The sequence below is a fragment of the Colossoma macropomum genome, unplaced genomic scaffold (genome assembly GCF_904425465.1).
Source record: "Colossoma macropomum unplaced genomic scaffold, Colossoma_macropomum, whole genome shotgun sequence".
NCBI classification, from domain to species: domain Eukaryota; kingdom Metazoa; phylum Chordata; class Actinopteri; order Characiformes; family Serrasalmidae; genus Colossoma; species Colossoma macropomum.
The window spans coordinates 857,616-878,009 of record NW_023494797.1 but is presented as its reverse complement, the minus strand read 5'-3'; the positions used below and the strand labels follow the sequence as shown (position 1 = coordinate 878,009).

The 20,394-nt window shown below is 37.7% G+C and overlaps 1 protein-coding gene across 9 annotated transcripts in view; it reads right to left on the bottom strand.

Moving 5' to 3' along the window:
- ambra1a (autophagy/beclin-1 regulator 1a) overlaps positions 1-20,394 on the bottom strand; it is a 155,349-nt gene that overhangs the window by 53,065 nt on the left and 81,890 nt on the right. For all 9 annotated transcript variants that reach the window (XM_036583962.1, XM_036583965.1, XM_036583963.1 and 6 more), the window contains 2 exons: positions 10,866-11,054; positions 6,005-6,159 (listed from right to left, as the gene is read on the bottom strand). In XM_036583962.1, coding sequence (XP_036439855.1) covers positions 6,005-6,159; positions 10,866-11,054 — 344 coding nt within the window. The remainder of the gene's footprint in view (positions 1-6,004; positions 6,160-10,865; positions 11,055-20,394) is intronic.

The following is a 20,394-nucleotide window of genomic DNA, read 5'->3' as shown; positions in this document are numbered from 1 at the left end:
GTGCAAAATCCCATTCTTAGCTATTTTAAAAGAAATGTCAAAATCAGTCTGAGATTAGTGTAAAAGGGCGACTTTAAACAGCATAATAGATGCTGTAATCATGGTGTGCTGCTCTGTTCCTATAGGCTTAGCTCTTACAACTGGCAGAGATGGGAGAAAAAATGGATATAATGTAGTACTATATTTTCTGTCACTGCGGTGGTTTCCTCAAGGGTATGTCTTCAGTATTTTCAGTTAGAGAACATAACTGGACCATATTCCATTGCATTCCATATTATATATATTTTTAAGTTGCATTGACTTTATACAACCTGACTTCACTCCAGACTTCTTATTTTACTTTACTTTTTAAACATGTGGTAATTAAAAAGTACAAATATGCCCCCTTCCTCTGTGAAAGTTAATGTAGTTCACCTCTAAAACTTATGTTAATTTAGTACACACTGATGAACAAAAATGAGTAGGGTGTCTATACTGTAGAGTTGGGCAATATGGCAAAAAAGTACTATCATGATACTTCAAGAAGTTTTTATGATACAGTGTCACAACATTTATTTTTTTCTGGTATCTGATAAGTCAGAACAGACAAAGTAATGCCAAATTTAAAAATTATAATAAGATAACGTGAATGCAATTATTTGTATTCAACATTTCACACACTGAGCTGCACGAAATCCAATCAAACAGGACTAATTATGCTCTCTTTGTAGTGAAACATGTAGGTGGGTAGTGTTGTTTTTTAAGTACTGATGATATCCTAATATGCCTGAAAAAGCATACTGTGGCATTTTGTGATGTAATTTATCACAATAACAATAAATACTGTCAAACTGCCCAACCCTTCTATATTGTACCCTTTTTTCTGACGGTGTACATTCCGCTGTCATTGAAAATCACTCTGGATAAGGTTGCTGCTGAAAATGTACTTGTAGGAACAGACTTTTTTAATGTTGCTTTAACAGCTTAACAAAAAAAAAATTTGCTTTGCTTCAGAAAAGAAAGATAAACAATGGCTGTGATTGACACGGAACCCTATCTACATTTTAGGGCACTGATTTGTACGTTGCTCATTTTTATGAGTTGGAATCATTCAATAGAATTCCAGAGTGATTTTTTAAGGGCTCTACAGTCTTCCACATTGTACCAGTAATTTCTGGTGAACTTCATAGATCACTACGTCATCTAAATGTATTGGTTACAGGGCTTATTTACCTTTTACAGTACTGCAAAGGCCAATATTACCTTAATTATTAAGGAATGATATATTGTGCAGCTCTAGCCAAGCAGTTGATAAGACAGTGTTTGTCAGACATACTCGGCTGTATCTTACTCTTCTACAGACATACACAACTGTGCAAAAGTTAGAGACCACACTTCATTTATTTAATTTCTAGTCAAAATAGCCATTAAGTACAAGTTGTTCATTTTTCAGCATCAGAAAAAGCGGAAAACCAGTTGGATGGCTTGGTGGCTAACCCCATCATTGTAAGTCTCCCTGGAGAAGGACAGTGCTAAATATGTAATTGCAAGAACAAGCTTTTTGAATGTTACTTTATCAGCTTCACAATTTCATTTTGTTTCAGGTAAAAGAAAAGATAAAGAAAGGCTGTGACTAAATCCCTATTTGCATTTGTGTTTTAGGGCATTATTTCATACAGACATTTTTCTCTTAAGGCCACAGCCACTGGACGTGCCGATTGCACTGCGCAGCATCCAAAAATTTGAAACAAAATACACCTAGTCTTCTTGGCGAGATTTTTTTTTTTGGAATATGATGCAGTACACCACTGGGACAGAATGCAAATAATTGGGTGTGACACTTTGGTTCTGTAAGTCAATCACAGTGCCAGCTAGGACTGTACGGACAAAATACTAACACTGCAATTATAGTGCCATGCTATACCATATGTTATATATGGTTAAAGACTGACATGCATTGATTTGTCCAAAATAATTTGTTACATTCGTTACAAATTATTTGTTTAATCAAAATACCCTCTGCAATATCAGCGCTGCAAAGGCCAATATCACCAAAATCCTTAACAAATGATATACTGTGCAACTGCAGTGCCAGCCAAGATGCCTTTGGATACGTCTGTTTTCGCCAGACCTAGTTTTTTGCTATAGACTTGACTTGGAATGACTGATTGGCTATGTATCGGTATCGGCCGATTTTTAGCCCAGACATGCCAATTTTTACGGACGAAAAAGTGCACGTCAAGCTTTGAAAATAAACATGCGTATATTAATGCTGTGTTTAACACCAAGTCTAAAATTGCCGGACTGCGACGCTGCATACATTTTTAACGGGCGCATACTCCATTTTCTGCGCTGTACGGATGTGTTAAAATTAGGCTTCGTTGTCATGGTTGCAGCCCAAACAAATGTGCGGTTGTTGTTGTCTTTTTTGTAAAATGTGTATGTAGAGTGCATGTACCCGTTTAGTTGCCGTGCTTAAAAGTAAAAAGTTTTCAGACTCTTTAGATGCTTTGGATTTGGTGTGAAGGTCCCACTACGTTAAAATTATATCCATTTTTTTTTCTGAAAAAGTCATACTTGTGGTAAGTAGGCCTTATCAGTCCAACCCCGCCCTCGATGGGTATCGGAAATCGGCCAGTCGTGCTGAAAGGTGATCGGTGATCGATATCTGTTTGGTCCATCTCTACTACAGACATACAGCATCGTGCAAGAAAACTGTAGTACTGTGCAGAAAGTTACACAGAAGCCTCAACATCAAAATATATTTTTTCAGTAGTGTGTGTCCACACTTTGCCTTTTTTTACAGCTTTCATTCTTTCTGGGAGACTCACTTTCAGTTTTTCAAAGAGATCTGCAGGGATATATTTCCACAGCTCTAAAGTTCAGTCTTAGAAGTTTGTTGCATTTTCTGCTTCTCACAATTCAAGTAATCCCAAACACATTTAATGACATTGAGATCTGGGCTCTGGAGTGGCCAGTCCATTGTTCTAAGAACACCAGCAGCATTTTTGATCTGCAAATTTTCTTCTTGTTTTTGTTTGCATCCTTTTCTGATTAGCAGCTTCCTGACAGTAACACATCCTTGCAGACCCATATCATTGACTTGTCTTCTCACAGTGGACAGATGCACAGAAACATCTGTGGATTTTTTCAAAGCTGAAGTAAGAGTTGAAATTTAATTTTCTCCAATCTCTGAAAAATCAACACAAAAAAGTGTCTTTTTTGCTATTTAATTTGCTCTTTTCCATTTTCATTTCCCAATTGTTGTGTTTATTTGGTGCACAGAATATTGCATAACAAATACAAAAAATCCAAGATTTTTATTTAGTTTATCACAAACTACCTTTTTAGAATGTACCTAATAAGAATGTAAGTTACATGTCAGTCTTGTTAAAACACATCAGCATTGATAAAACAAAACAATAAGTGCTTACTGCTCTGAACTGGTGCAGTGGTTAGCACTGTTGCCACACAGCAAGAAAGGCCTGGGTTCAATTCCCGGCCAGGCGACCAGGGTCCTTTCTGTGTGGAGGTTGTATGTTCTCCCCGTGTTTGTGTGTGTTTCCTCCTGTAGTCCAAAGATATGCCGTCAAGATGACCGGACACGCTGATTTGCCCCCAGGTGTGAATGTGTGTGTGATTGTATATGTCTGCATATCTGCCCCCCAGTGGACTGGCAACCTGTCCAGGATGTTTCCTGCCTTCCGCCTAATGACCGCTTGGACAGGCTCCAGCACCCCCTGCGACCCAGAAGGATAATCGGCTTAGATAACGCGCGTGTGTGATCTGAACTGTGTTTTGAATGAGATAAAAAAAAAAAGTGCATCCAACAATAAAAGAAGCCTTGTCAATTTTTTACAGTGATAGAAACATGGCAGCACACAAAATTCGCCAGTTCAACACACTGAATTTCTTTTAAAAAATTCTACTGTTGCCAACTGGGATGCACACGTTTAAAGGAGTTGCATTCCTTTTTTTATTTTTTTGGCCTGGTGTATGTGACATTTTTTGTAAAAATCATAGCATGGTATGGTATTGTTTGATGCCATGCATTTAAAATAATCTAATTTATTTACTAAAATAAATAAAGCATAGTTTAGCCTCTCCCCAACTCCTGAAATATCACCTGAAAATTTTTAAATTATACTTTTTTTTATTGTTATTCATTTTTATTATTATACCTATTTACTGTTTTCACTGGAGACTAAATAAATGAAGGGTGCTCTCTGACTTTTTTACAGTGTAGTATAAATTGAAAGTATCTGCAGGAACACTCTCATACATATAGGCAAGCATCCAACACACATATAGCCTTAGGAGGGCATCCAATGCAATCTACACACATCCACCCATCCACATCCATCCACCAGCCAATGAAGCACATCTAAAGACTTATACCTCATTCTGCTCCAAGAGGTAAAGATAACAAGACTGACTCAAAAGAGCAGTTCTTTTAAGATAATGGAAACTGAAACAGGTTTGAAGAGGATACAGTGTAAAGGGTGAGACATTAGCTAAGCTTCTAAAGATATTAGCTATGCTTCTAGAGACCAACTATGGCGCAATATTCCAACTAAAGCATACTACATTCCATGTGTTCCTAATAAGGTGAGAATGATAGGAAAAAGCATATTTTAACAAAAACAGGTGTAACATTTCCCTTTGTTCTGTTTTTAACACTTTTTCTCTTCTTTTCTGCCAGTTTTCTTCCTGTTTCAGCCTAAGCCAATTGACAATGCTTTAGACAGTATGACAGTGTGCTATGACAGTTCCACAAAAGCTCACACACATCTTCCTCCAACGCAGGGCTGTCACCAAATCTTTTCATCTACCGGCTATAGAACAAGCTGATCAGCACACCTGGAGATGAGTGGTAGCTGCATGACTCAGTCTGTGATGTAGCTGCCCTCTTACAAAGCAATGCTATCCAGAACCACTTTTGGTACTCTAGAGAAAAGTGTGTGAGTGTGCAGAACCTTTTTAAAGTTAAAAGAATTGAAGTGTTTTTACTATAATAGTATGTCCAAGCCAAGAATCATTTAGGAACCTTGTTATCACTTACATTGACGTTGTTAGGATGTTAGTCTCAATTTTTAAGTGACATCACCTGTCATCTCATGGAGAAGCAGAGACATTTTCTATATACAAGTCAGTCAATTTCAACTTCTTCATTTTCCTTTTCAAAAGTATTATGGATGTGACTAGGGTTGGGAAAAATGATTGATTCTTAGATGCACTGTGATTCTCTCTTGAATCAATTTACAAAACATCAACTCTCCATTTTCCCTACTGAAATCACACATGCAGCCAGAGACTCTGTAAAGTAGGATACTTTGATACAGTCTGGCATGGAAAAGGAAAGGAGCTCAGTAATGCTCGCATTCTTGTGTCATAAACTGGTCACAAATTTTGTGTATATGAAATAAAATGCCTAAAACCATAGGAAACAACCATACGTAGGAAACTGGCTCTGTTTAACAATCAACACAGGAGATTGCTAACCAGTAATATCCAGTAATAGCCAGTGTTCAGCCTTAAGTTTAGATAATTACTGAATTACTGAACCATAAATTGCATCGAGGTTCATTTTATTATTATTTTAATTGCATTTTCAGAACCTGAATCGAAATCATCAAATTGTGCCTGAAGAATCCCACCCCTAGATGTGACGACTACAGTGTTTTAAATTTGCCATTTTGACTGTCATGTTTCATTATGATTCATTATAATGCTTTCACTTGTTCTCTATATATCCCACATCTTAAATGGACTTGCTATGTGTCCTCCAGAGCCTCAAGGCTGAAGCTTTAGCACTTAAAACAAACGGTAAGTTAGCCATTAGGTCAGACACAACAGAGGACTATGCTAATGCAATATCACTGAAACACTAAACACGCCTGGAGGAGAACGTTAACGCTAAATTGTGTTCTGTAGTATAACATTAAAACATGCTTTTATTACCCTTACTTCTATGGGTTAATTCTTGTTATTAATGCTGTAGTCTGTAGTGGCAACAGTAACTTACCCTCATGGAGGTCTCCCCACCATGAGGCTGCTGCAGCCGGAAGACTTGCGCCACCATGTGATCAGTGACATGATGCAACAGTATACGACGAGATGCCAAGCCCACCATCACATAGCGGCCCACTGGAGACAGGCTCACTGAGATAGCATTTGGACCTGCAAATGGAAAAAAAATGTAACACAATGACAAGATTTTTTTTTTTATTTATATAGTGCTTTTCTCAGAAGAATACTGTACAAAACATGAAATGTGAGCAAAAAGTTACCACAGAACAAGTCAATAACAAGGCAGGTAAGATAAGATGAACCAAAACACTGATCACTCATAGATGAAGTGAATAATATTATCTTGTAACAACGGCGCATGTCAAGGTCTGGCATATAATAGATGGTAAGTGAACAGCTGATTGTTGCAGTCAATGTGCTGGATGCAGGAGATATGTGCAAGGTAAAGATCTGGGTGACTCAAATAAGAGCCAAATCACTATGATCAGATGACTAGCTTAGAGCATCTCCGAAACAGCAAGACCAACAGTGGTCTGAAGCGGGACAAACCACGAACCGAGGACAGTGAGTTGGGCACCCGAGGCTCATGGATGTGTGAGGGCAACAAAGACTATCATGTCTGATCAGAAACTATGTGTTAAACTGCAGTAGCTCCATCTTGCAAGTTACAGGACTTAAAGGATCTACTGCTAACATCTTGGTGCCAATTACCACAAGGCACTTTCAGAGGTCTTGTAGAGTCCACACTTCGGCAGGTCAGAGCTGTTATGGTGGCACACGGAGGACCAACAGCATATTAGAAAGGTGGTAATGTTTTGGATTATTAGTGTATATAAGAATGCATATGTTTGTGGAGTGGGTAAGAGGGGCTGCTGAGTTTGGCCATGATAGAACAATAGAACTGAATCTTAAGTTTGGTTTTAAAAGAAGAAAGGGTAGAAGTGAAGGTGTGGAAGAAAGACATTCCAAAGCTTGGAGGCTATGGCACTGAATAATCTAGCACAAAGTAGACACATCCCAACGATCTTTTTAAGTAATTATGAGGAGTTTGAATTCAATGCAAGACATTATGGAAGTGTAACTGGTAGACAACTGAAGTGAAATGTGCAAATTAGCTGAATTCTGAATGTTCTTCAGTTTATTGAGAGTATTGGCCAGAAGACTAGCCAAAAATCTTTAGCTTGCTTAATTCTTGACAAGTTATATTAGGACATTTTCATGCACATACAATTATGAACTAAAGCAATGTAGTAACTTGAAATAGTATAAAAAAAAAATACTGAATATAAGGAAAAAATTTTCTGTTGAAAAAATTCCAGGATAATTGTTTTGACAGTGCCTAGTGCTAAATGGCCACTTTTGAAATTTCATAATTACTATGACCAGGGGTCTTAGATATGCAAACCTACAGAGGTGTGAAATTGGCAGAGTTCGCACCTGAAGTGGCTGAGGCACTAATTACGACTAAAGCGTTTCATGTGAAAACCAATTTCAGTTTCACAGACATCGGCCTCTCTCCCTCAGGGCCTGAGCTTGGCATGTGCACAGGAGTAGGGGAGCTAACAAGTGTTAATGATGATGAAGGCAAATGAAGATGTGTATGCACAGTGTGTCTCTAGGAGGGTGTGTACATTCTAGTAGGATGTAATCAAGCAATCCATTGACCATTTTCAAGTAATCAAGTAATCCCTTAATTTATTTATTTTCTAATTAATCAAGTAATCAGTTTTAAAGGAGATCTATTGATGCTTTTGAACTTCAGCGTTGGCAAAGACTTTTGAGAGTACCTTTGATGGCAAAGAAAACAAACAAATGGATCCTCCAACAAATCAAGCCTCTAACTCGAAGCCCACATAACCAAACTGAAGCTTATTTTGGATATATTTTTTAAAAAAGAACCAGCCATTCAGAACCAAACAGAAGACAGAGTGTTCTGGAGAAACACTATCCATATGGTTGCCAGGAATCAGAAATGACTTGACAACACTTAATAATAATAATAATAATGAAAAAATATATTTTACTTGTTAGGGTTGGCTTGACAATGTCAACTTAGGACATCTCTCACACAACCCCTCGCAGAAATTACATACAGACTCACATACATATTAGCACATATATACATGCACATATTAGCAACCACTTGGGATACGATAGCAAAGGCCTAGCAACACTTTGCTCATCACCTGGGATACCATAGCAACGGCCTATCAACACATTGGACAACACAGCAACAACCTATCAACACCATAGCTACCACCTGGGATACCACAGCAGCTGGTTAGCAACACCTTAGTAACCATCTGGTATTCCACAGCAATAGCCTAGCAACACCTTAGCAACCACCTGAGATATCATGGTAATAGCCTTGCAACACCTTTGCAACCACCTGGGATAGTACGTTCATGAACTTACGCCTTCCAGTTTCAATGAAAAATGTTCCCTGTGCTTTTTGAAACACAACTGTGAAGAGTATAAAACAAATAACACCATTAATTCAATCTTTGTACAACATCTTTCACCCTGTCATTTATTGCTGTGTGAAGAAAAGGTCATATTGTTGATTTTCTATGTAATGTAAGGCAGTGTAAGGAGTGTGGACATTGTATCATGGTGGAGAACGCAAACAATCTTTAAGTTTGTTTATGTTCAAGGCCAAACACATTTACATCATGAGCATCAGTCACCAAGTATATCATTACACAGATATTTCTAATGTAGCAACCCTGTAATACACTTTGAAAGTAGATTTTGTTTACTCATTTGCTACCAGTGAAATTATGCTCATTTTTAACAGTTTCAATGTAATGTTAGCACCAAGCCACTAACAACCTCCTTCATTAAAGACTTAAAGGGCCCATATCGTGGAAAAAAAAGAAAATTTCACTCACGTTTTTGCAATAGCTTAAAGCAACATGTAAACATTGTCAGAATTTCAAAACACACAATTCGTTACTCAGTCCATACAGTCCAATATTTGAAAACCATTCGGCAAAAACAGCCAATTTTAAATTCATTGTTTCTGTGATGTCACAAGAACCAACTCATGTAACATACATTCACCTATTCAGCCATCAGCAGTTTAGCCCTGCTCATTCGTATTGAAGATCTATGGAGCGTTTCAGCTCTGAGTGCTTTTTGAATGAGAAACAATACAGGACAAAACAATAAGAACAGAGATCATTTATATAAGATTATATAAGATTTGCCTTAAAGAGACAACAACAAAACAGCCTGATTAATTCTAAGTGATGAAGAGAGATTGGAAAATGATCATGTAAAAACATTTTATGACTATTTTTTTGTGGACCTCAAGGAAAAAAAAAAACTAAAAAAAAAACATATGTGAACAGGCAAGAAAAAAACACATTTTGTTTACTGTCTAATGCTGCCTAGCAATAAAAAAGGACTTCATCGAACATGAAAAGGGACAAAAAAATTGGTGTCTATAAGGCTCTGTTTCTTACTGTAAGCGAGACCAAAAATTCATCATCATCACTGATGAACAATCATTACCGAATCACCAAGGAGGTAAACTGTAATTGATGTTTTTCAATACCGAGTACCGAGCACATGGTGATTCACAATTGATAAAACCACCCTCTAAAGCCCATGTGTCAAACACAAGGCCTGCAGGCCAGGTCAGGCCCGCCATACAATCCTATCCAGCCCGCAAAAGTATTTTAATTTTCTATTAATATTAGCCCGTTTTACAATGTGCTGCACTACAGTCCCAAATGCCAACATGTCTATCTTTTTTTCAAAAATGGTCTGGTCTCAACCTAGAATTGGTTTTTAAATGACAAGAAGTGCATTTAAACAAGGAAAATGCAGGTTTCACCTAACTGTATGCTGCTTGTACTAATTTGTCAACGAAGTCTGTTTACCCAGCTAAAGCAGACATGGAGGCAACACAGTCAACACGGCCATAATTTAATAACATGACATAAATTAAAAGCTGGTGAAAATGTAAACACTCACAAGCGCTGTTACATGTCCTGCACTGTTACCTAGAAATAAACTCAAGCTATACAGGCATGTTTATCAACACTACCCTAATAAAAGTACTGTGACACTTCCTCTAATGATGACAAAAAGACCTTTCTGGAAATCGAGCTGTCTTAAGAACACTTAAATAAATAAATCAGTGAGTTGTCAACAACATCCTACACATTTCATCACTTAAATAAAAGAGTAATAAATTAACATTATTAGAAATTGGAAAAAAGCCTTCCATAACAATTTATAATTTATAATATCCTTAATAAATTGCAGTAAAACCATGCTAGCACTCAATTACATGTGTCTCAACAGTTTAATCAGAGGAGAATACAAAACTATTTCACTATTATTTCTTTTACAATAAAACAACACTCTTGCTAACACCAGTACCAGAACCAAACTCAAAAACTAAAACGGACATCCAACTAAAACTGTGTATGGAATTCCAGCTAAACAATATGGACTCCTTATAGTGTTAGTTTCTTAAGAGTTTTCTCATACCCAGAAAGCCAAAAAAAACATTTCTGAAGAACCTGCTGTAGGGTATATAGTTTATTTGTGATGTCTCCAAAATTATTCTCATTAAAATGTGCGCATGCAGTTCCCAAGTCAGAACTGACGTTGCAGCAAGAACAACAATGATATCCATGACGCAAAGCCTTAGGCTTTATGAGAAATGTTGGATTACTGGAGTCAGTTATGTTTAAGGAATTTTAAACCTTCATGAAGTAGTCCTCCCTTAGTTCCTGACAAACCAGATCAGGATGTTCTCTGCGTTCTGCTGGAATGAAAATCTGCTTCATTAGCTGAGACATACCAAACTTAGTTTAATATTTCACACAGGAGTAACTCACCGAATCTCTTGGTGTAGAGCATTTCTCCAAGGTTGTGAGGGGCAAGGGAGTAAATGGCGAGGATGCCTTCATCAGGAAAGCCTCGTTGACTGCTGGGTATAAATACAGCCAGGAGCTGTCCATCTGCTGAGATGTCACAGCTTGCATCATTGTAGATCTTACAGTTTGTCACCAACACATTCACCGAAGCTGAAACACAACAAAAAATCAGAAAAACATCAGTTGTGATTCTGCTCTATAAATTATAAGTTATTAAACTCAACATTGCATATGTTGAAAGAATAGGCTGACAACTATCAAGTGTGCATACAAGCCGAAAAGAAATGAAAGGTTATGGGCTCAAAGAAGTAAACAAACCTAATACAATAGTTAAAAGGCTCTGTAATGTGTGCCTAGTGCATATTACTACATTAAAAAACAGTTCCATCTGGAATTATTGCCCCCTTTTTGGTTAGCCTGGTGACATTCTGAATGGAAAAAAGTCTCAGATACTTTAATACATCATCATCTAAGGACATAAAGTATTGCAGATGCAAAAGAACAATATTTATGTATGAGCTAGGGCTGAATAACATGGAACATTAGCGATGCTATAATGTTTTAAATTACTACGATAAAACATAATATTGCTAACATATTGGGATAGTGACATGTCTTTTAAAATATTAACAAGAACACACAGTTTAAATGATGTGAAGCATCACTCTTATGAAGAACCAAAACCCTCTGGAGTGCTAATAGTGCACCCTGGTAAAGTTACAAGTCAGGTTCATGAGGTGCATCACATCTAAAAATTCATCAATTAATCAATAATGTGACTGACAAAAGTACTTTACTTTTGTTAGATTACATCAACACCCTGATTCATCAAAACATCCGTCAGAAACACTCTTCTGGAACTGTTATTGGTCAATATTAGGGTTGCTTATATTTGGAACAAAATAGCCATTCTAATAATGGACATTTTTGCCCATTTTTATGGAAACATGAGCTTCAGTCCATCAGTTTTTCCAGCAGCGCATCCAAAGACAGCAAGATAATCTGCCAGCATGATAATCTGCCAGCACAACAACAATTTATGATTAGCCTTTTTAATGTATCAGTCAAATGGTGCTCTCTTGTTACATCCGCAGTGACATCTCGGCAGTAGTCAGAGGTCGAGCTATCGAGACTCATACTCAGGTATAAAGTGCTTTTTTAGCAGTTTTAAACTTGAAGAAAAGTATACAGAATCTAAAACATGGTCACTCCTTTGCTCAGAAGTGACCAAAATCGTTTTCAATTTTTAAGTTAAAGTGGTTATAAAAATGCTGTTTCCTCTGCTGTTCTACACTGCAATTCACTGACATGTTCAAACAGTCTCAGCAGCCTGGTTAGGGCTGCTAGGTCCTACAGGCTATGATTGTTTATCAGTGATGCTTTTCCATTTCCTTTTTTCATTAAAAAGCATTAATATAAAAGGGAAAAAATAAATTCCAGCAATCATTAAAAAAATAAATAAATAAATAAATAAATAAATAATAATAATAATAATGAAATCACTGTAATTTAGTCAAGTGAGATTTATCATGAGTTTTTTTCTTATTCTTACAGAATATCCAAATATTAGAAATAATATGTAATAGAATATTTGAAAATTAAATATGCAATATTTGCAGCCCTGTGTTTGGTAAGAGGGCTCATTTGCCTACCACAGCTCTCCACATTATCAGTATTGTAAAAACTAGGGGTGGGAATCTCTAGGCACCTCATGATTCGATTACGATTTAGAGGGCTGCGATGCGTTTATAAACGATTATCGGTGCATCTCAATGCATCTTTTTTTCTATATAGCATTTATATTTTCTCACTGTGTGAGCTCAAGTTTCGAGTTAAAGTTTCAAGTTTTATTTGTCACTTGCACAACGTGTCAGGACATTTATGCATTGAAATGCTTGTGGTGAGGCACAGGTAATCACTCTACAGAAAGTAAATAAGTAAAAATAAAAATACAAGAAAAAACAACTGAAATATATTAAATATACACAAAATATATACAGAATGTAGAGACAATATACATTTTAAAGTGACTAAGTGACTCAGTGTTATTGTTATTTAAAGTGACTTGGTACTTTTAAAGCAAAGTATTTGTAATGATCCATAATGAATTTACTTCCCATATCTTTTATTAATAAAACAAATGGAAGCCCTGTTTCGCAACGACTGAGAACCGGCGTGCAGACTGCAGGTCACAAAGCAGCAATGCGCTATTCGCACTGCAGTTGGTTTCCTGGTACGTTAAATCTGCAACGAGAGACTGTCAAACACTAAAAAGTGGCAAAGCTGAAGTCAGCTTCTCTTTCGAATTCTCGTGTTTCACCTTAAATTGTGCCGCATTTACATTTGGCGCCTCAGTTAGAATTTAAGGTGGAACGGGTAAATTCGAACAAGACGCTGGAGAATAAGAAACGACTTCAGCCTCGTAAAACAGTTGAACGTTGAGAGACATTTAACTGATCTACTTCTGAGGAAAAGTTTGCTGGCGGAGATGGAAGGAAAGTGGCTATAGCTAAAGCTTAAAGCACAGCAAAGTAAATCTGCGTTTTCGTTTGTATTGTTTAGCCTGTACTAGGACATTATCACATACTGAGACATACTGGACATTAAATGTTGTGGCTCCCAAGGTGGTTTGATTTTTGTTGAAAGGACAAAATGGCTCTTCTTATCATTTGGGTTGTGACTCCTGATCTGACCTGGCTTTTAATGCAGAGGGAGCTGGTCGGATTTCTCGCTCATCCAGTAGTGTTTTTTATTATGTGCCGCCACAGACTGTCCGGGCGCTGCACTTCCGCACCTCCAAGTTTCCGCCTTTTGCGTTCCGTCAACATTACGTTATAAATTAAATATTTAGAAAATTGATTTTTGACATTTGTGAATCGATTCAGAATCGTTCACGTCCGCATCACGATGCATCTAAGAATCGATTTTTTCCCACACCCCTAATATGCATGCGGGAAATAGAGATTAGGCTGAAAAGGAGTATTCCTTTAAGAATCGTGTGCCTATAAAGTCGGTTTGTTTATGGACCCGCAGAGGCAACCTCCAGGAAGGCGACTGCTCCAGCCTTTTTATTGGCGTAGTAGCAAAACAATACTGTAGGACATTACAGTACGTTACTGTATAAGTATTTATCCAATATATTTATTGTATTACAGTTTATTACTGCCTCCTGTGCATGTTCAATGTGTTTAATGTGCTGTTTAATGTGCTTAGACTATCTAGGCCTTTTCTGGATAGTGTGCTTGTGGATTTGTATGCTTCAGATGTGTTCTGAATAATGCTACCATTTTTCATTCCACTCGGTGAAGCATTGTTTAATCATGCTGCAAATTGCTGGGGAAACTGTAAAGGATTATGCTAAGTGCTGGCTGGGATATTAAAACAGAAGTCTAAATGAAATCGAGGTGTCGTGCTGCTCCCCAGGATGTCATTCTGGCTGCCTCCTGCACACAGCAAAACTGCTGAGTGAGGGTTATAAGTGTGTAGCATCCTTGCGATTAACAAACCCCACATATGCAGCTCTCTGTGGTGCCTGTGCGTGTGTGTGTGTGTGTGTTTGGCAGCTCTCTTGGCTACCAAAGCATTCTGTTATTTATAAGTTTTGTAAGAACAGATGTGGCTTTGAGGCTCAGCTCTGTGGAGGTAAATCAGTTTTACAGCAGCAGCACACACTCTAGCACCTCTCAGCTCATTTACTGAAGAGATTATGTTGCACAAAATCAGACGACGCTGTCAGTTTGCAAATGGAGAGGTTTGGATTTAACGAGCAGAGTTACTGAAAGTGCTGGCTGATACGACAGTCTAATCTCTGTTAGCTTTCTGAGCGATGCTGGTTTAAAGTACTGCTTTGTGCCAAATTTCTATCCATATTGAGTTCTTATATTCAAGTTGCCGTTCATGATGCACAAGACAAGTAGTTTAATTTTCCAAAGATGTTCTAGGCATGTTCAAATTTGCAGTATATTAATGCAGTGCTTTTCAGAAATATGGGCATCCTTCAATTCCTGTAAGCAAGATAAAACTTCCATCCAACTAACCACCTCATTAACCTTTCTTGTTATTCATTCGCTTACTCATATTTAACTGACGTGTAAATCTCCAAAAATTAGAACAAATAAATTGCTGGTAGCTGAAAAATATGCATTAAATACTTTGAAGCATTATTAACAGACATGCAAGTAACTGTAGGCTTTTCAGATTTTATGCATTTAAACAGCTACCAATAAATAAATAAATAAAATAAAACAATAAATATATTACAAACAATATGTGAAAGAAGATACCTAACATACTAGGGATGTGCAAGCTGAAAAAAAAGTCATGATCCAGATGACCACCAAGATGACCATGCCATATGGTTGTGATTTTGTACTTAACTTGAAGGAACTACTGCTGAACATGGTGACATATGTATACTTAAAAAGAACTCTGTAAATGTCTCAGCAGCGCTTGAAGCCCGCTTTTTTGCAATGGACCAGTCATAGTCAGGGAGATCTGAGAATAAATGACGTGGTGATAAGCAGTAAGCAGCAGTTGCAGTAAGTGGGAGGTCTCAGAACAAAAGACACAGTAATTAAGAGTTTGGTAAGCAGTGCACACTGCACCTAACAAATTCAAACCATTGTGTTATTTGGGCAGAAAGACACAGTTTTGCTTCTAAACGTCATTTTCGTTTAAAGTATACTGCTAGCTTTAATATTGACCAGTATATATTGTTATGTAAGAAACAACCTAGCTGGTTCTGGCGGAGCACTAGAACCGCTACAAGTGCTGCACAGTATAGCATTTGTTAATCTTTATTGCAATATGGGTTTTTACTAGGGGTGTGGGAAAAAATCGATTCTTAGATGCATCGCGATGCGGACGTGAACGATTCTGAATCGATTCACAAATGTCAAAAATCGATTTTCTAAATATTTAATTTATAATGTAATGTTGACAGAACGCAAAAGGCAGAACTTGGAAGTGCGGAAGTGCAGCGCCCGGACAGTCTGTGGCGGCACATAATAAAAAACACTACTGGATGAGCGAGAAATCTGACCAGCTCCCTCTGCATTAAAAGCCAGGTCAGATCAGGAGTCACAACCCAAATGATAAGAAGAGCCATTTTGTCCTTTCAACAAAAATCAAACCACCTTGGGAGCCACAACATTTAATGTCCAGTATATCTCAGTATGTGATAATGTCCTAGTACAGGCTAAACAATCACGAAAAATAAACGAAAACGCAGATTTACTTTGCTGTGCTTTAAGCTTTAGCTATAGCCACTTTCCTTCCATCTCCGCCAGAAAACTTTTCCTCAGAAGTAGATCAGTTAAATGTCTCTCAACGTTCAACTGTTTTACGAGGCTGAAGTCGTTTCTTATTCTCCAGCTTCTTGTTCGAATTTACCCGTTCCACCTTAAATTCTAACTGAGGCGCCGAATGTAAATGCGGCACAATTTAAGGTGAAACGCGAGAATTCGAAAGAGAAGCTGACTTCAGCTTCGCCACTTTTTAGTGTTTGACAGTCTCTCGTTGCAGATTTAACGTACCAGGAAACCAACTGCGCTGGTTATAAATGCGAATAACGCATCGCTGCTTTGTGACCTACAGTCTGCACGCCGGTTCTCAGTCGTGGTGAAATAGGGCTTTCGCGCAATGTTGCACACGTCCCATCTCAAAGATACTTTACTCACACAGCGATCCCCCCACCTCTACAACAAGACCAAAACCAAAGTTATAAAATCACTAATGAAAACGGGTAGAAAAGTTGTAACGTGCTGCGTGGACATCCACTGCCTCTGGATCTTATTTCACCGTAACTTCGCATTTTATCGCAGATGAGTAGCAGCAGCTTCTCGTGCTCCAAACAAGAGCACTGAATAAGAGCCTTCTAGTTCACTTGCCACATCACTTCCATTTGTTTTATTAATAAAAGATATGGGAAGTCAATTCATTATGGATCATTACAAATACTTTGCTTTAAAAGTACCAAGTCACTTTAAATAACAATAACACTGAGTCACTTAGTCACTTTAAAATGTATATTGTCTCTACATTCTGTATATATTTTGTGTATATTTAATATATTTCAGTTGTTTTTTCTTGTATTTTTATTTTTACTTATTTACTTTCTGTAGAGTGATTACCTGTGCCTCACCACAAGCATTTCAATGCATAAATGTCCTGACACGTTGTGCAAGTGACAAATAAAACTTGAAACTTTAACTCGAAACTTGAACTCACACAGTGAGAAAATATAAATGCTATATAGAAAAAAAGATGCATCGAGATGCATCGATAATCGTTTATAAACGCATCGCAGCCCTCTGAATCGTAATCAAATCAAATCGTGAGGTGCCTAGAGATTCCAACCCCTAATGCATATTATGGTCTATTCATTTTAACTAAGTTGCTTGTACTGTGAAAAGAACAGAAAACCTGTTGACTCGAAATATACACAATTTTTTGTCCGGTGGCATTAAAAAGAGGTGATTTACTAAATAGGTACAACAATCCTTTAGCACCCATAATAGGACCAATGGGGTTGTTGCTTTTACATGTTTGCCTTCACTGAATATGCATTTATATGAGTTTCCCTCTCAAAGTGTGAAAGACTGGGAGGAGATTATGATAATGAAGCACCTTCTCCACTGATAGTAAATACTGCCTGTGCCTGTGAAAAGCTTGTCTTATTTTTGGCTCTAACATGGCTGGCACTGTTGGTACTCAGAAACAGAGAAAAGAGAGCTTTTCGAACCTATTTATTTATGACAGAAAAAACTTTTAACACCTGCCATGTCAAATTATTTTTAATTTGCAAAAGGAAAAAACATAAAGCCAAAGAAACATTTCTCTACACCTCCATATCTCCCCTGATTCCCATCTCATGTCAATACCAGTAATATTTCAAATGTAACAGTTGTAATTTCAAATTTGCGCTACATATTTCAAACATTTATTCACAGAATCAGGGAACTACCCATCAGCTTCTATTGTAAGTGTGTTTGAAGTCAAGAAGTTTTCTGAACTTCTTAACTGTTTTTGAACCAAATATGATGCCTGACATACATTCCAAAAAAGTTACAATGGGAGCATGTTAACCACTGTGTTACATCACCCTTACTTTTAACAGCACTTAATAAAGGTTTTGGGACTGAAGACCAATTGATTCAGTTTTGAAAGCAGAATTTTTTGGCATTTTTCAGTTAAACAAGGCTTCAGCTGTACAACTGTATAGGGCATTTGTTGTCATATATAGCACTTCATAATGTACCACATTTTTAATAGTAGACAGGCCGGCCAGTCCAGCACTATAACTCTCTGATTACGCAGCCATGCTGCTGTAACATGTGCAGTATGTTTCCTGGCATTGTCATGCTGAAATAATGGATATCCCTGAAAAAGACAGCATCAAAACTGCAGCATATGTTGCTCCAACATGTTTACACGTCTTTCAGTGTTAATGGTGCTTTTACAGATGTGCAAGTTATTCACTAACACCACCCCATACTACGATAGTATGCTTGAGTCTATTTTGTGATATCCATCACAGAAGCATACCGGTTTTTAATGCAGTGCCATCTGAGGGAACAAGGGTCACAGGCATTCAGTTGTGGTTTTTGGCTTGATTTTTCTGGATTCCCTAAATCTTTTATAATATTATTCACTGTGTTCTGTGTTATTCTGAGTGTGAAACACCTAAAATCCTTTGCGAAGCAAATATTGTTAAGGAATGTTTTCCTTAAACAGACTATTGACTATTTGCTGAGGGTTTTTTTGGCAAGTGGTGATCCTCGACCATCCTTGCTCATAAAGTTCTGGGCCATTCCTGGATGCTCTTTGTATACCCAAGCATGATTGTTTCACCTGTTTTAAATGTTTTCTGAACATTTAACAATGTTCCTAGTCTTTAATTGGCTTTGTCCCAATTTTTTTGCATGTGTTGCAGGCACTAATTTCAGAATGAGCGTATACTTACAAACATTCATTCATAAGTTGATGAGATAAAACATTAAATATCTTGTATTTGTACTGCTTTTGTCTGAATACAGGTCAAAGTGGATTTACAAATAAGTGCTTTCTTTTTTTATTTGCATTATATCTACTGTCCCAACTTTTTTGGAATTGGGTTTGTACGTGTGTGTGTGTGTGTGTGTGTGTGCGTGTGGAGCTCAGAGTGTGCCAGATGGCTTGTTAGGAGGAACGGACACTCACATCTCAAAGTTAAAACTTCACGTTTTAAACACACTCTCCTCTATTGGCTGTCACCAGCAGCACCATCCGCTCAATTAGCATCTCAAAAAAATACATGTCGTCAGCAACACACTGCAAAACTCCTACACCAGCAACAGCAGTCAAAACAACAAAAAAATCAGCGCAGAGAACAAAACCATGTAAACAAGTTTATTTAAGGGCGGAGGTAATTGAGAGGAAAATAACTAATGGAGTGTGAATGAACTTGCCTCCCACTATGATGGAACCTAACAGACACTTGTCCCTCATGGTAAAAGCAAACATTAAAGCAGTGCGGGAGAGAAGCTGGTGATTTGGGGACATGAATCAATCCTTACTTGCAGAGTGCAAAGGCTGTATATGACTAAGAAAAACACTAAGGTAAAGCATCCACACTGCATTCAATTATGAAGCAAAACTGAAAGAAACATTAATCCAGCCCTTAGGGCTGAACAATATTTGGAAAAAGTCACACAATAATAGTAATAATAGGTCTTTGCAATAAATGTTACAAACAAAAATGCGATAAATTATTCTAAAATGGAGCTAATCATCAAATTAAAAGGTGGGAGCTCAATGTTATTGTCAATTTGATCAGAGGGCTAAGACCATGTATCAATTTACCAATAATTACATTGATAGGTAGTAACTGCGACAAAGCTATCATTTTTCAAGCCCGTGCGAGTCAATGGCACAGACATTGGATTACATCCCATTCTGCCAAAACTTCAAGAAACACCACAGGGAGTTCCATCTGAGCTGCGAATCCTAGAGTAACGCAATGTGTGTGTGTTTGTAGTGGAGTTTAAGGGTTGAGCTTCAGCTCAGAGTTCTGAACAAACGGACTACAGATGCAACCATGAGCTCTGTAAGACGGCATTGGTCTTAATATCACTTGACAAGCTTTTCTGTTTGTTTGTTTGTTTTTTGTCTGCAAAACTCAAGGCTCCGAGTGAAAAGGCCTTATGGCTTTGTCGCCCCCTCTGGCACAAATGGAACCTCTGCACACATCCTCATGCACTTAATGTAAGTCCATTCAGGAAGCAACATGGGGCAGAGTTTTTGCCAGGTCACATGAGTCTCGTGTTCATGGTCACACAGGCCTTGTAACAGTAGTCTTTACTGGCCCGACTGAACCCTGTCGACTGTCAATCTGCACACTCTCCCTCCACTAACTGCTCCTGTTCAGGGTGATTCAGAAGGCGCTTCTGCTCTGTGCAGGACCACAGCAGTTAGGAGTTAATGAGCAGCTGGGGTTGCTGGCCATGTCCGC